The sequence below is a fragment of the Mesoplodon mirus genome, assembly GCF_964341445.2.
Source record: "Mesoplodon mirus genome assembly, chromosome: 3".
In the NCBI taxonomy this organism is placed as follows: Eukaryota; Metazoa; Chordata; class Mammalia; order Artiodactyla; family Ziphiidae; genus Mesoplodon; species Mesoplodon mirus.
The window spans coordinates 123,199,757-123,217,304 of record NC_138978.1 but is presented as its reverse complement, the minus strand read 5'-3'; the positions used below and the strand labels follow the sequence as shown (position 1 = coordinate 123,217,304).

At 45.2% G+C, this 17,548-nt stretch overlaps 1 protein-coding gene across 1 annotated transcript in view; it reads left to right on the top strand.

The window, feature by feature from the left end:
* SLAMF9 (SLAM family member 9) overlaps positions 1–17,548 on the top strand; it is a gene marked incomplete at its 5' end in the record, with an annotated part of 56,739 nt that overhangs the window by 25,723 nt on the left and 13,468 nt on the right. Inside the window, 1 exon segment of the mRNA XM_082612208.1 lies at positions 16,460–16,659. Coding sequence (XP_082468334.1) covers positions 16,460–16,659 — 200 coding nt within the window.

The window sequence follows — 17,548 nt, the reverse complement described above, 5'->3', positions numbered from 1 at the left end:
GATACAGATTGTTTTTGTGACAGATGTGCTGTTTTTCTCTTTTTACTATCATGATTTCTGGACTGGGTGGAGGTAGAGGGTGTCCTCAGTCCTTATGTGGCCGTCGTACACAGAGGACTGAAAGACGTATTTCTTGTTCTGCTGCAGCTACCTCGTGAGACAGTGTTTTCATTTCTCTTATTAATGGATTATTATCTACTCTACTCAGTAGAGTCTTGGCTAAACTAGGGGTCTTAAATTATAAAAGAAGGTTCTCCAAAATTTAACACAAATGTCTTATTAATTTAAAAATGCAGGGCTTCCCTGGTGGCGCAGTGGTTGAGTCCACCTGCCGATGCAGGGGACACGGGTTCGTGCCCCGGTCCAGGAGGATCCCACATGCCATGGAGCGGCTGGGCCCGTGAGCCATGGCCGCTGAGCCTGCACGTCTGGAGCCTGTGCTCCGCAACGGGAGAGGCCACAACCGTGAGAGGCCCGCGTACCGCAAAAAAAAAAAAAAAAAAAAAAAGTAAAAAAAAAATGCAAACACAAAAACTCAAATAAAGAAGAATTACATTATATACTTGTTGAAGTTAAATAAGTCCAACTATATACTGAGCAAGAGAATACTTTACATAGTAAGAGAATTTCCACCTGCTATTTCAAATTCAATAAATATGTACCACAGAATGAGGGTGACAGGGAGACACAAATTGGCTTTCATTTTCATAAATCTCAGTTTTCTTGCATGAGTATCTTAGTATGCTGAGTGTGATTCTCATGTTTAGAAAACACATATATTTTGGAACCACATGGTTCCTAAATGAAAGCCACCTACTTCAACTGGTACCATAAATTCCAGTGTAGAAGAAAAAAATCTAGCTGTGAGTGTCAGCTCTCCTAAAGGATTTTCATGGGTAATTTTAACAGTATGTTTGATTTGCTGCATACAAAGTCTGAAGACATGGTATTAGTTTTCTATGGCCACATAACAGATCACCACATGAGCAGCTTAAGAACACACATATTTATATTAGCTCACAGTTTCTGTGGGTCAGGAGTCCAGGCGTGGTTTAGCAGAGTCTTCTGCTCAGGGTCTCCCAAGATTGCAATCAAGGTTTAAACTGGGCTGTGTTTTCATCTGGAGGCTCAACTGGGGGACAATTTGCTTCTGAGCTCATTCCACTTGTTGGCAGATTTCATTATCTTGTGGTCATAGCACTGAGGGCCCCGTTCTGAGTTCTTTGCCATGTGGGTCTCTTTAAGACAGCTCTTACTTTATCAAGTCAGCAAGGAGTGTCTTTCTCACCTCAGAGAAGGCCTAGTCCTCTCTTAGGGGCTTTCACCTGATTAGGTCAGGCCCATCTCAGATGATCTCCCTTTTTATTTACTCAAAGTCAGCAGTTTGAGGACCTTAATTACCTCTGCAAAATTCCTTCACTTTGCCATGTTCTATGGGCTGGAAGCAAATCACAGGTCCTGCCCACACTCAAGGGGAGGGGATTATGCAGGACCTGGATACCAGGGGACAGAGGTCATAAGGATCACCCTAAGGGTCTATCTGCCACAGACCTTAACCCCCCAAAATAATCAGGGCCCAGTCAGGAAAACAGCAGCCATGCTAGGTATCCTAACAGAAAATATTTAATGTAAGAAATTGGTCAAAGAGTTACTAGAGGACTAAAAAAATTAAAAAAAAAAAAAAAAAAGGAATAGTGAGGTAAGAAAGAAAATAAGTGCAGGAAGCATCTACCTCTATGGCTGGGGCATGAGGGGTGAGGTCAGTGTTACTAGGACCTATGAGCTTGGAGGAGAGGCCCACACTGCTGAGCCTTAACCTCAGAGTAAAGTCCCACTTTGACTATCTCTGTTTTTCAAGGATACAGCAGAGCTGGCTCAGACCTCTGAGGAGGGGGTGCTGTCTGGTTCATGCTGGTATCTCTGAGGTGGAGTCATGAGACTTGTCCTGGGAGTGTGGAAAGAAGCTGTACCAGGTTGACTGGCTGCTCGGATGAAGGGCTCTTGCTGGCCCACCTGCCAGGAGGTGCAAGCCAATAGGAAGAACATCTTCCCTACTCCTGCCTTCCAGTCTCTCTCTAGCATCCCTCCTGGCAGAACCTAACAGCTGCAAGCCAGCAAAGGAGAAACATAATTTGGAAAGTACTCAGCATCACAAAACAAATATGAAAGGGTAGATTTGAACCTACACACAATAGCTCGATAACCAGCATATACCGTCCCTAGCTAAGACTGCTGAAACCTAGGTCCAGTAGAAAATCCTGGCCTTGGCCTCCTGTCTAATACTGGCAGTGTTGGGATTTTAGGTGGTCAATGAGTAACACCTCTCTCTTCTCTGCTTGAGTTCTGAACCAACTAAGTCAGAGTATCAGCAGTTAGAAGATGGAGATAAAAATATCAGCTTTATAACAAACAAAGTCTGTGCTGTCAGGTATGTAGCCAAATGTGCTTGCAAACATGCCCAGACCCAAACTTCCTGCCCCAAGCTTCAGGCTTCCCCTGCGGATTCATGAGAATATGTGTTCTCAGGCAGCCCACAAGTTCCAATAAGAGACAGAGAAACATCTAAGTGAAGCCCGCCCTTGGGCACAGTGCCTGGAGGGTCTGAGAGGGGCCTGGGGGTATTCTTTGGTAGAGGGTCCTCCACTAGGGAAGGTGAGGAGATTTGGAGGCATATTTGATCATAATCTGGCTCTGGTTAGAGATGTTGTAGAAATACAGATTATTTTTTCTCTTAATTGGAGGTATTGGTTTTAGATTGTGGTAAAATATCTATAACATAAAATTTACAAATTTAATCACTTTTAAGTATACAGTTCAGTGACATTAAGTGCATTCACATTGTTGGCAGCCATCTCCAGAACTTTTTCATCTTCCCAAATTAAAGCTCTGTACCCATTAAACAAGAAGTACCCATTACCCCCTCCCTTGTGCCCTGGAAACCTATAATCTACTTTCTGTCTCAGAAACTGACTACTCTAGCCATATAAGTGGAATCATACAATGGTCGTCCTTTTATGCCTGGCTTTTTCACTAAGCATAATGTCCTCAAGGTTTATTCATGTTGTGTCAGGTGTCAGAATATCCTTCCTTTTTTAAGACTGACTAATATTTCATTGTATGTATATACCACGTTTTGCTTATCTATTCATCATTGGTGGTTTTCTTTTACTTTTGGGTTTCTTTTACCTTTTGGCTACTGTGAATAATGCCACAATTCACATGCTTTGAACATGGGTGAACAAATACCTGTCTGAGTCCCTGCTTTCAATTCTTTTGGGTATATACCCAAAAGTAGAATTGCTAGATATAAGGTAATTTTTTAAAAAATATTTATTTATTTATTTATTTATTTATTTATTTATTTATTTGGCTGTATTGGGTCTTAGTTGCGGCACACGGGATCTTCATGGCGGCATGTGGGATCTTTCGTTGCAGTGCACAGGCTCTTCGTTGTGGCGAGCGGGTTCAATAGTTGTAGCACATGGGCTCACTAGTTTTGTCATGTGGGCTCCAGATAGCGTGGGCTCAGTAGTTATGGTGCATGGGTTTAGTTGTTCCATGGCATGTGGGATCTTTTTTTAAAAATTAATTTATTCTATTTATTTATTTTTGGCTACATTGGGTCTTTGTTGCTGTGTGCAGGCTTTCTCTAGTTGCGGCTAGTGGAGGCTACTCTTTGTTGCGGTGTGTGGGCTTCTCGTTGTGGTGGTCTTGTTGCAGAGCACAGACTCTAGATGCACAGGCTTCAGTAGTTGTAGCACGTGGGCTCAGTAGTTGTGGCTTCCGGGCTCTAGAGCGCAGGCTCTGTAGTTGTGGCGCATGGGCTTAGTTGCTCCGCGGTATGTGGGATCTTCCCGGACCAGGGCTCGAACCCGTGTCCCCTGTATTTGCAGGTGGATTCTTAACCACTGTGCCACCAGGGAAGCCCCGGCGTGTGGGATCTTAGTTCCCAGACCAGGGATCGAACCCATGTCCCCCGCATTGAAAGGTGGATTCTTAACCACTGGCTCACCAGGGAAGTCCCTCTGGTAATTCTATTTGATAAGGATTGTGAAGAGTATCCAGAGGTACGGGCAGAGAGCCTGTGAAGTGCACATCACCCAGTCTAAAGGCCTCTTAGGTACAAACTGCCTACTTGGCCCTGAGTCTGCTCCTGCTGCCTCTTCAGGCCCACAAAGTGGGGAAGGGGCTTCTCGGGGAAAGGAGCCCATGTGCTCCTTAGGCATGGGGTGGTGAGCTCCACACTCAGGAATGAGGGCAGGGACTGGAGTCCACTTGAGTCCCCATGATCCAGGGACTAGCTGTGGGACTTGAGGAAGGTTCTGGAAGCCTTGCAGCTTGCCAAGCTTTGTTATTTTTGCCATCCTTTGCCATCAGTATCAGTGTAATGATTGGCAGTAGAGCCTTTAAGGTGGGGGGCAGCTGTGTGTATGTCTTTTTAAAAATAATTAATTAATCTGGTTGCACTGGGTCTTAGTTGCAGCATGTGGGCTCCTTAGTTATGTCTTGTAGGCTCCTTAGTTGTGGCAGGCGAACTCTTAGTTGTGGCATGCATGTGGGATCTAGTTCCCTGACCAGGGATCAAACCCAGGCCCCCTGCATGACGAGCTCAGAGTCTTATCCACTGTGCCACCAGGGAAGTCCCAGCTGTGTGTATGTCTTTAGGGACAACTGGAGAAGGAAGCTGGGAGGCCTTTTTCTGGTCTAGGGTCACTCTTGGGGTGAGGGTGAAGGAAGGAAAGCAAGCTGAATCCCTGATGGTTGCAGAGGTTTAACAGGCGTAAGACCCATGCACCGTTTCTGGACAGAGTTAAATTTTCTATTCAAAAGAGTCACCCAAATTGTGGAATTTCAAGAACAGGGGCAGACTGTTGGATAAACATTTTGGAGCAGATGGCAGGGATGAAAAAATAATGTATGGTATGGAGGGAACAGGCTCCTGCTAAGCCACACGGGAGGATGGTGCTCTGAGCTCACTGGATGTCTCAAAGAGAAAGTGACAACTACCTCCTTCTGCCCTGGGGCAGGGACCCACACTGTGTCTGAGGCTAATTGAACTTACTCTTTTGGTTTAGCTGGACCTGGCAGTCAAGAATTAAGGGTGCTCCCAGGAATGTCTCTTGAACAGCATCATAAAGATACAAAAAAGAGGAAGCAGATGAGTGCCAGGGGCATTTGTAAAGAAGTCAGTGTGTCTTACTGCTTTCCCTGAATGCTCAGGGCTTGGCTTTGTGTGTTCTATTCAGCAAGTTCAGAAACTCAGAGGGCTCTGTCTGGTGGAAACATAATGCGAGCCACACACAGAAATTTAAAGTTTCTAATAGCCACTTTGATATAAAGGTAACATACAGGGGAAGGGAAACAGGTGAAATTTATTTTGATAATATATTTTATGTATCCACTATACCCAAAATATTATAATTTCAGCCTGTAATCAATATCATAATTATTGAATTATTTTACATTCTTTTTTTTGTACTACATCTTTGAAATTTGGGTATATTTTACACTTGTGGCATACCTCAGTTCAGACCAGCCGCATTTTGTGTGCTCAGTTGTCTCATGTGGCTTGTGGCTACCATATTGGACAGTGCAACTCTAAGAGATCCAAGGATATTTATAATAGCAGGCATTTATTGCACAACTACTATTACATGTATTAAATCATTTAATCCTCATAGTGATACTCCAAAGTAGTTGCTATCTACTAAGGAGTACGGATGTACCCCTTGGTTTGTGGCCCCCTTCCTTCATCTTTAAAAAGCTGGTGATATAGCATCTTCTGTCTCTGATCTGCTTCCCTTTACATCCATCATCACATGGCCTTCTTCTGATGCTGACTTCTACTGAGTCCCTTTCATAAGGACCCTAGTGATTACCTCAGGCCCTCCCAGTAATCCCAGGATAACTTCCCCATCTCAAGATTCTTAATTTAATCACATCTGCAAAGTTTCTTTTGTCATGTAATGTAACACTCACAGGTTCCAGGATTAAGGTGTGGGCATCTTGGGGGAACACTGTTCAGCCCACATGGAGTAGACTTTGTTTTCATAATCATGTAAGGAAAAGGCTGCACTGAGACCACACTTCTTCTACTTCCTCTTCTCACTGTCTGTGTAGTCAGCTCACCCTTCTCCTAGAGACCATCTCCTTTGCTCCATCAAATCTGAAGCACTGGCTGCTGCTGGGACAAGTGTGGCCATGCTTCTCCTAGCGTCCTGGTCGCTTGCCGTTGTGAATAACCCTGCTGTGATTTCCATGTGTCTCTTCCTTGAGGGAACTGGTGACTTGTGAGGAGGCTTCTTCCGGCCTTTTGCTTCTCATTTTGGGAGAGCGGAGAGAGGAGACTGACCAGAATCACTAACCAGAGGAGGCACCTCTATCCTCTTACAAGGGACCGAAAAGCTCATCTAGCCTCACCACCCTACCCCTGCCCTGCCAGCATCCACCACCCTGCCTCACTAGCCAACACTGACTTTCCACCTAAACTCAGCCTCTCAAGTAAGTCATTACCTTCCCAGCAATGTCTTTCAAGTGAATTCATTAAAGTCCTTTATTTTCAAGTAATAGAAATGGACTTGAATGAATTTATCCATAAAAGAAAAAGTGGCCAGAAAACCTCTCCTTGGGAAGACCTAATCTCTCGTTTCTTGACCACCTGAGGACTCCTTCCCTGGGAAAGGGAAATTTTCCTTGTCCATTTCTGACTCCCAGCACATATTCAGTGACTGTGATACTTCAGTCCATGGCTCCTCCAGCACCCATATGTACCTCTCTCCATCCAAGAGATGAAGAATCATAGACCTCGTGATGGCAAAGGGAGGCAGACCCTGGGTGGGAGGGTAAGTCGATAAGAGAGGAGCCTGGCCAGAGTGCTGATGACTGACCAAGACATTTGCTTTCATGTGTTATATTTAATATTATGTGTGTGTGTCTGTATGTACACATATAGATATACTTAACATTACACAAAGTTTGGGCACCTGCTGTGTGTTAGGTATTGTGCTGGTGTTGAGGATACAGAGATAACTTTATTCCTACCTTAAAGTTTTCCCTAAGATACAAGGAACTGCAGGACAGTTTGATAAATGCCATAAGAGATATTAGTGTTGGGTATAAAAATAGCACAGGGAGAGGCACGATTTCCTTTGCTTGGCTGTGTCCAGGACATTTGAAGAGGGTCTTAATAGGAATTCAAAGATCACTAGGTGGGGTGTGTGTGTGCATCTGTGTGTGTCTGTATGGTGGTAGTGGTGGTGTGCTGGGAATGGAAAAGAATGTTCCAGGAGAAAGGAATTATATGGCCAAAGGCCTTGATGTGAAATGGCACTGAAGTTTAGAAAAGTGCAGGTATAGTTCCATATGGCTGTCAGGAGGGGCATTTGGGGTGGGGGGGTATGAGAATGGCAAGTCGAGCACAGGCTGAACATGGAGAGACTTAAGTCTTTTAATTTCATCTTGTAAGTGACCAGGCATCTTGGAAAGAATGAAAGCAGGGAGTGTGACAAGAGTTGAACTTGAAAAGGAGGACTCTAGCAGTGTGGAGGATGGATGGAGGGAAAGGAGACCAGGGGCAGTGAGATCCTTTAAGAGAAGTAGAGACCAAGACAAAAGTCGACACGCAAGAGAGTCACTGGGGGAAACACCACACCAGTGATGGATAAAGAGGAGGGAGCAGGAGTAGGTGAGGAGAACCATCAGGCATAATGCAGGCGTGACACCTGTGAAAGGGAGTTGGGGGAAGGGGAGAGAGTTGAGTAAGAGGAGCCTCAGACCACAGTGCAGCTCTGAGAAAATCTCAGCCAGGTCAGTGGGGTGTCCAATACCAATGTCCCATGTCAGGCACAAATGGCCTGTGTCTGGCACCCTGCTGTGCTCATCACTAGCTGGGAGCTGCCTGGGGGTGGGGCAGTGTGAACACCTGATGCACCCAGAGGTGCAGCAGCTGGAGGCTACCAGCCAACCACGCTCCTAGCAGCAGATCTGAGTGTACTTCCCCCAGCACAGAGATGACTGCAGCAGCCCAGTCTGAATTAAGGCAGTTTTGGGGGAATGGAAAAGAGATGTGAAAGAGGGGTTGACCTCTTTAGCACCCCTGGTCTGGGTAGGCTGTTTTCTGCCAGCCTCCTGGAAGGGCTTAGGCTGTTCTCTCCTGTGTGTGTGCTTGCTGCCCCCTCTCATTTTCTAGTTGGTATTTGAAATCTTCCTCTTCTTCTTGAGCACACCACAGTCTTGGTAGATGTACTAGTCAACTTGAGCTGCCATAACAAATACCACAGAATGGGGACTTAAAGAACAGAAATGTATTTTCTCAAGTTCTGAAGGGTAGAAGTCCAAGATCAAGGTGTTGGTGGGTGGGTTTCTTCAGAGGCCTCTCTCTTTGGCTTGTGGATAGCTGCCTTCTCACTGTGTCCCCACATGGTCTTTCCTCCTTGTGTGTCTGTGTCCTAATTTCCTCTTCTTATAAGAACACCAGTCTCATTGGATTAGGGCCCAGCCTAATGACCTCATTTCAACTTAATCACCTCCTTTAAAGACCGTATGTTCAAATATAGTCACATTCTGAAGTACTGGGGGTTAGGACTTCAATATATGGATTTGGGCGGACATAATTCAGCCCATAACACTGAGCTATCTCACTTTTTATTGTGCTGAGACTAAGCACTAAGCACTAAGACTAAACATTTTACCAGAATGTTTCCAGTTTTCTTTCTTTGTCCTCAGGACTTTTCTGCATGCCCACTTTCTGTTTTTCTTTTCTTTCTCTTTTGCACTGCTTATCCACTTCTGCTTTTAATTCCATTCTTTTCCATCTCCTCGAGGGTCCTGTCCTATCAATTATTCAACATTTCCCATTCCCCCTTCTGTTTACCAGTGTCCTCAGTGCTACTCCATTATTTAAAAAATTTCTTTCAAGCTTGTTACATCCCCTCAACTTTCTCCTTCCATTACAGCCTGACTGAGATGTTCATGCTCCTCTCCTCTATTTCCGTATTGCCTGGTTTATTCTCTGTGCACTTATATTATTTTATATACATATACAAAATATATAGGTTTGTTCTTAAGCGTAAATGTGCTTATGCTGAACAGATTGTTTTCCAACTTGTTTGTTCACTTAAAATTGTCTTTGAGATCTTTTTATATCAGGATACACAGATCTATCACACTTTATTTAGTTTGTGCTTGTGGGTTGGATGTAAGTAGGAACATCAGTATTCCTTTCTGGAAAAGCATTAACATCAGGCCTCAGGGACAGCTTGGTTGCTGAGCAGGGCCATTACCCCAGAATGGCTGCTTATTTGGGGGAAAGTCAATGGAGGAAAGCTGACTGGCTGGGAGGAAGCCTGCTGGAAATGCCTTGGTTTTAGATAGAAACCTACTTGTTATTAGCTATAGCCACCATGCTGTACACTAGATCTTCAGAACTTATGACTGAAAGATATTAGTTTACTTTAAAAAAATTAACTAATAACTGTATTGTATACTTGAAGTTTGCTAGAAGTAGATCTTAAACATTCTTACAGAAAAAATTATGAGGTGATAGATGTGTTAATTAATTTGGTTGTGGGAATCATTTCACAATGCATAAATATATCAAATCATCACATTGTACACTTAAATATATTACAGTTTTATTTGTCAATTATATCTCAATAAAGCTGGAAAAAAGTTTTAAAAGATTAAAACATTAAAAACCTACTTGTTGGACTTCCCTCGTGGCTCAGTGATTAAGAATCCACCTGCCAATGCAGTGGACGTGGGTTTGAGCCCTGGTCCGGGAAGATCTCACATGCCACGGAGGAACTAAGCCCGTGAGCCACAACTACTGAAGCTCACGTGCCACGACTAATGAAGCCCGCATGCCTAGAGCCCATGTTCCGCAACAAGAGAAGCCACCACAATGAGAAGCCCGCACACCGCAATGAAGAGTAGCCCCTGCTCGCAGCAACCAGAGAAAGCCCGCGCACAGCAATGAAGACCCAATGCAGCCAAAAATAAATAAATAAATTTATTAATTAAAAAAAAAAACCTACTTGTTACCAGCTGAACTGTGCACACACACCCCAACCCCCATACATATGTTGAAGTCTTAACCCCCAGTATCTCAGAATGTGACCATATTTGGGGATAGAATCTTTTAAGAGGCAATTACATTAAAATGAGGTCATCAGGGTGGGTCCTAATACAACATGACTGATATCCTTAGAAGAAAAGGAAATTTGGACACAAATGTGTACAAAGGGAAGACACAGGAAGAAGAACACCATCTACAAGCCAAGGAGAGAGGCTTGGAATAGATCCTTCCCTCATAGCCCTCAGAAGGAACCAACCCTGCCGATACCTTGATCTTGGACTTCCAGCCTCCAGAAGTGTGGTACAAGAAGTTTTGATTATATAAGCCACTCAGTTTGTGGCACTTTGTTACAGCAGCCCTAGCAAACAAACACACTATCGTAGTAGGTAGGTCCTTTCAGATTGATGGAAAAAGAGAGGCTCAGACTTAAAGAGCTTGAGTGACAGTGATTTATTTTAAGGCTACAAGGACAAGTAAGGAAACTGTCTCAATAGTCTCACAGTCAGGTCTCACAGAAGAGGGCGAATTACTCAACAGCAGCTCTGATTGTCCCCTCAGAAGCCAATGTCTGCTCTAGATATAGCTGTTCTCCTTACTCAGCTTCTCTCTCTCGTCTGTCTTTTCTTCTCCTACTTCTGTTTCTATTACCTCTGCCTTCCCTGGTCTTTTACAGTTTTGTATTCAAAACTCCCCAGAGAGAATCTAATTGGGAAACTTAGCACTCTATGATAAGGAGCTGTTCCATAAACCCACGGGTCTTGTCAGTCCTTGATCCTTGGTCCAGTCAGTTGTGAGCAGGGTATCAGGATCATAAAACTCAAGGCATGGAGAATTTTGGTGGTATATCAAGACAGAACTGATTTCTTCTGAAGGATGCCATGGGTTTGGTAGACACTGATAATATCAAAAATTTCTCTCCAGTCCATCCATTCCAACATGGCCTTGGGAGGGTTTATTAGTTTGTTAGGGCTGCCATAGCAAAATACCACAGACTACATGGCTTAAACAACAGAAATTTATTTTCTCACAATTCTGGAGGCTGGAAGTCCAAGATCAAGGTTCCAGCAGAATTGGTTTCCTCTGAGCCCTGTCTCCTTGGCTTGCAGATGGCTACTCTTGCGCTGACTCTTCACAGGGTGGTCCCTCTGTGCACGAGCAGCCTTGGGGTCCTAACCTTTTCTTCTTACAAGGACACCAGTCAGACTGGATTAGAGCCCACACTAACAGCCTCATTTTACTTTAATCACCTCTTTAAAAAAATCCTATCTCTAAATACAGTCACATTCTGAGATACTAGGGGTTAAGACTTCAATTTATGAATGGGATGGTGGACAGAGTGGACACAATTTAGCACATAACAGAGGGTAAGCAATATCCCACCTCTGTTACCCTCTCATGCATTAAGAGGCACTAGTCCTTTGGTGCATGTGTTGCTCCTCCTTCCTGTGATTCCTGCTTCTGCCATCTGATGAGGAAAAGGAGAATCAGATGGGTCTAGGAGACGTGGACACAGACAGTGTTGGAGAAAGACATGAGAAGAGTTGGAGAATGAGAAGTACATATATTAAATAGACCTGAGATCTCCAATTAGCTCTTAATCCTCAGGAGACTCTGTTGCCCATCAAAGGAGGACCTGGCACTTGGGTAATGTGGTTGGGTACCATTCTATCACTAGTCACTTTCAAGAGAGAACAAAGGTAGCCATGGCTGAAAGGCCAAGAGGATGAGCAGTACTAAGGCTGGTGGAGAGGTTAGGGATATGGCAAATGGGAAGAGGCTGGGAAGAGCGGCCAAAGGAAGAACACTAAGCTACATGAGAAGGTGAGTCTTTCTAAGGGCAGAACCAAAGACTCAGCTCATTGTGGAGAGATGTCTGTGACCCAGAAGCTCATCCTGGAAGTGTGCCTAGGAATCATGGTTCTAGTGGGTGGTTAGGGATGAGCTCTCAGAAGCAGAAATGGGAAAGAACAGAAGACTCATTGTAAATTGGCTCTAAACTTCCTTTGCCTTGGTCTTGCTCAGAGGCCCTAATGTTCTCTCCCATCTTCATTTTCCACTAACTTCCCATTCCTACCTGATGATTCATCCAGACCTGACCACCTGATATTTCCTAAAATATATTGTGATTTCCCATCTCCGTGCCTTTTGTTTATGTCAGTTCCTTCACATACAATTTATTTTACTTATAGCTGCCTCTAAATCTCTTCTATGCCTGCTGAGCCCTGCAACTGGGTGGGCTATCTCCCTTCATTGAACTCTCCCAGTACTCTGACACTTTGCTTTGTGTCTCCATATGTATTTTGTCCTGCATGGTAGACTGTCTGGGAACGGGGACTGTTATATGCAATTTTGTGTCCGCAGTTTCACCTAGCACAGTGTCCTACATATAGTAGAATGAAATAGATCTTTGTTGAGTTAAATTGAAGGAGAAAAAAATCGCCTTATGTTATTTTCTCTAGGTCATTCATGGTAAAGAGTCCCATGAGAGGCTCTTCCAGTCAATAAAATATTTTTTTGGCTACCATACTTTGATGCTTAACTCCTGGCCTTGGAAGCTTAGGTTGATTTAAATATCTTTGCTTTAAATGCTTAAACTTGCACATTTACCAAAATTAGCTCATAGCTTCATCTCATCCTGCTTACCCAAGGAGATTTACATTTTTTTCCTAAACATTTACAAACATATTAGAACAGTTTTTAAGCAGAGATATGCTGTATTTTCCTCTTATCTTCCCAGCAGTATTTGCATATTAAAGAAGAACTTGTGGGAAAGTAGTGACAACCAAAAAGAAATCAGTGGCGGGGGTGTGGGGAGGGGGGTGGTGGGGGGCACGTCTAAGAGGGTTGTGCTTGAGAAGGGCTTCTCTAAAACAACTCAAACTTTACCACCTAGGTTGCCTTCTACTCCTGATTTGTAAACGGTATTATAACTTCTGCCTACCCACAACAATTTTGCAAGGTTTTCTACTCATGGCCACACTAAGTGAGACAAAAACTCGGAAAATTGAACACCATCAAATAGAAGTTAAAAGGAAACAATATCAACGGCATTGATGAGATGCATTTAATGATGTACAAGGCTCATGTAGTGCCTCATGATAAATAAGCATAAGTGAATCCTCTGTCCTTCAAAACGAAAAGCAATCTGTATTTTCACACAGACATATGAAGTATTTTCTGGGGTCAGCTTGGGAAATGATGGTTTGGAATGGGAGACTCTCCCTCCCTTCCCATAAGAGGAGAGAGCCAGTTACAGCTCAGTTTACAAGGAAATATTGCCTTCTGTGATAGTAACAAAACTCAGAACCTCTGAAGTTGGGCCTGGAACAAGGATCTCCTGGTGAGAGGACCAACTGGGCCACACATCTGAGGTTCTTTTGGCTTTTGAGGTTCACCTTCTCTTGGGGGCTCTCCTTGGTGACCACTCCCAGTGTCTACCATGCTGGGTTTTGGAGAGCTCTGCTTCCTCTTCAACACACGACTGAGCTGGGCTGAAACCTTTAGACAGCTATTTACTAAAGGCTAGGGTAAACAAAAGGGAAACAAACAAAAAGGTACCAGGAATCTGTCTTGTAAGATATAGTTTAGGCATCTTTACCTGCCTCCCTTCTTAGGTCCTGGTCTGTTTGGATGCCATCCTAGCAGCTGTTACCCAGGTGACTACAGTCATCCATTTACCTCCTTCAAGTTGGAGCCAGGCTCCTAAGAGATGAAGAGTCCTTTCCACGTGCTGAGACCAATCTCATCAGATCTGGTGTCCTGTATGAAGATCCACGTTTACCCTCATAACTGACACCAAAGTCAATTATCCTTTCTAAAGTCCCCACCCCAACCCCAAGTCTTGTCCTGCCTGCTGCTTCTTAGAGGACGAGGCAGTTGTCATTTAAGTCCCATCTGGCTTCCTTTCCTCATTCCTCCTGAAGCAGGGAGGATGGGGAGTGGGGAGAGGTATGCCATGAGCTGGCTCTGTGGACACCCTAAAGCCATGATGGCCAGATGCTGGGTGGAAATGTTCCTATGATGCTTCTCAGGAACTATGACCCGTTGAGGGTGGGGAAGCAGTAGGGGCTGGCACTTTCCAAATGTGTGTAGGAAGAGGGAGTAAGGGGGCTCACTCATCCTCCTGTATCCACCACTCCCATGTTGAATCTCTCTTTCCATCAGGAAGTCCTTATTGTCGAATCTAACCCCCATCACTTTTCTCCACTGCAGAGCCCTGTGATGGAAAGTTTGGTGCGTCCTTAGTTTCATGTCCTTGCTGTTTCTGTGTGTATGGCTGTATTCATGTCCCCTTCTGACCACTCAGACTAGAAATGTCTGTCTGAAGGGACAACCATCCCACTGAGGTTGCTACAGCCCCTGACTCTAAATCAGTCAGTAAGGCTGGCTTCACGGTGCTGAGCTGGCGCCTGTGTGCCCGTCTGTGCTGAGCCGTATGCCAGGTCTGAAGGCATGGGAGGTCTCAAGGTCTCTTCCCTCCTGTGAATAGCCTTGAACCCACCCTCTCCTTCCCAGTGCCCAGTGACAAATATCTGTGCCTGGGCACATTCTGCTTTACTCTCTCAGCCACTTTCTCCCACTCACACCAGGCCTCTCCACCAACTGAAGTCCTAGCCTTGCCTGCAGGAGCTATAAGGTGCGTGACTGGCTTTGCTGTCAGCTCAGCATACAGGACAGAACAAATCTTTCCCATAACTGGAGAGAGAGCATGATGCCAGCAAAAAACCCTTCTTTTTATCTCTGAGTGAAGACTGTATCTGCTCACCTTATGTGTCTTCCAGCATTACCTGGGACCTCGGCCTGTAGCTCCAAGGACTCTGGCCCAACCCTGCTTTGTGTCTCTCCTGTCTTCTGCCACCAACAAGAATGCAAGCCTATGGTCAGCTGTCAGTCTTCTCACTTACTCACCCTGCTCTGCCTAAGCTGCGGTCGCCCAGATTCTTTTTATTTTTTTAATGTTTACCTTTTTTAAAAAATTGTTTTTGTATTTATTTGTTTATTTATTTGGCTGCATCAGGTCTTAGTTGCGGCACGCAGGATCTTTGTTAGGGGATCGTTCCCTGCGGTGTGCAGGCTCTCTAGTTGTGGTGCGCGGGCTTCAGAGTGCGTGGGCTCAGTTGCCCCGCGGCATGTGGGATCTTAGTTCCCCGACCAGGGATTGTACTTGCATCCCCTGCATTGGAAGGCAGATTCTTAACCCCTGGACCACCAGGGAAGTCCCTCACCCAGATTCTTGATCCCAGAGTCTGCTCCTTACCTCCTCCTGAGCTCCTCCTTGTGCGATGAGAGACTCAGCTCCTCAGGATCTCCCGCTGCAGGGAGTGGATCCCTACTCAGGTAATTCAGGTAGGAGGGGTTTATGAAAGGATGGAAAATGGGAAATAAAGGTTAGAATCTTTTGTTTTATCTAGTTTTTTTAATTAAAAAAATATGTGGGGCTTCCCTGGTGGCGCAGTGGTTGAGAGTCCGCCTGCCGATGCAGGGGACACGGGTTCGTGCCCCGGTCTGGGAAGATCCCACATGCCGCGGAGTGGCTGGGCCCGTGAGCCATGGCTGCTGAGCCTGCGCGTCCGGAGTCTGTGCTCCGCAACAGGAGGGGCCACAACAGTGAGAGGCCCGCGTACAGAAAAAAAAAAAAAGTGAATGCAGTAAAAAACATTAGAAATTTTTTTAAAAAACAAAGAAGCGCATTGTGAAAACTGTTTTTTCCCAGACCTAGCCCACAAGTTACCCAGTCTACCCACTATATGCTAAAAATCTTATATGCATATGCAAACTTATAGATGTGTGAATATATATGTGTATACCTTTTTATACACAGTGGAGGTGCACTGTACACATGGGTTCACATGTTGCTTTTAATTTTCTTTCACTAACACTTTATCTTTGGGCTCACTCCATTTGGTATTTATGGACATACCTCTTTCTCATGGTTACATTATATTTCATTATATGGCTGGGCTGTAATTATTTAACCAGTCCCTTATTAATAAACATTTTAGTTGTTTTCACTCTTTTGATGTTTTATGTGTACATATAGTCTTATATATATATATATATATTATATATGTATATATATCTATAGTCTTCTAGATACTATCTCCTTAGCATCACTCTGCATCCCAGCAGCCGAGGAGGGAGACTCCAGGCTTTACTCGTATGAGGAGGCCCTTGAGGGTGGCTGGGTCCAGAAACAGAGTCCCCAGCTGGAGGTCAGGGTGTGGGGTAAGGGGAGGATGGGGAGACCCTCCCCAGGGGCCTGGGCAGTGGGGCCCCCTGGGAATGTGGGGAGGGGTCCCCAAGGGAGGAGCCTAGGGGGTCCTACTGACCCTTCCAACTGTATGCTTCCCCTGTTCCTGTGTCCTGTCCTCTGCTCACCTTGAGACCCACCAGCCGAGTTGTGGAGCTCCTCCCCTCATTCTACCTCAATGGGGACACCCTGCGCAACCACGTGGCTCCCCATGGTGGAGCCGTCTCCTTCCTCTTCCCGGTGATGTCAGAGCAGGATGCTGGGGACTACACCTGCGAGGCTGAGAACAGTGTCTCCAAAGAGACAAGCAAGCCTGAGACACTCTCCGTGGATGGTAGGTCTTGTCCCCCATCTGGGCTGTGAGCCCCAGCAAGCTGGCCAGGGTCAGATCTCACTCCTCTGTGCTCCTCCCACCATGCTGGGTACAGAGCATGGGGAGCTTGGAGGAGGGAGATGTGTAGAGTGAGAGGAACCTCAGGTCACATGAAAATAAACAGTTAGATGGGTCCTCTTTTTACAGTCACAGATTTTGTGGACCCTTTAGAGAACCACTTTCCTGGGATCTCACTAAGTCTGAGCCATTTGGATTTTGGCCTCAGACACAGGCAACTTGTCTCCTGTGGATAGGCCATAAGGTGTGTGTTATAGACTGAATGTTTGTGTAAACCCCAAATTCATATGTTGAAGGTCTAGCCCCCAATATTGTGGTAGTTGAAGATGGGGGTTTCTGGAAGGTAATTAGGGTTAGATGAGATCATGAGGGTGGGGCCCTCATGACGTGATAAGTGCCTTTGTAAGAAGAGACACCAAGAGCCTCCTCTCTCTCCCTCTCCCCATCCCCCTTCCCTTCCCCTCCCCCACCCCTTCCCCCTCCTCCCCTCTCTCTCTCTCTCTCTAGGCGTGCAAAAAGAAAAGGTCCTGTGAAGATACATCAAGATGGCAGCCACCTACATGTGAAGAGAAAAGGCTCCAGGATGAAACCTACCTTGGGCACCCTGATCTTGGACTTCTAGCCCCCAGAACTGTGAGAAATTACATTTCTGTTCTTTAAGCCTCCTAGTTTGTTATGGGAGCCTGAGCTAAGACAGTGTGTGTTAGAGAGAGAGCAGAGAGGCGGAGAGCCTGAGTGAGGCTCACACAGGGACATGAATAGAGAGGCAGGAGCTGGAGTCCTGGGTGAAGATGAGCTCCAGATACCCACAAGAAGCCCCACAACCTCAGCT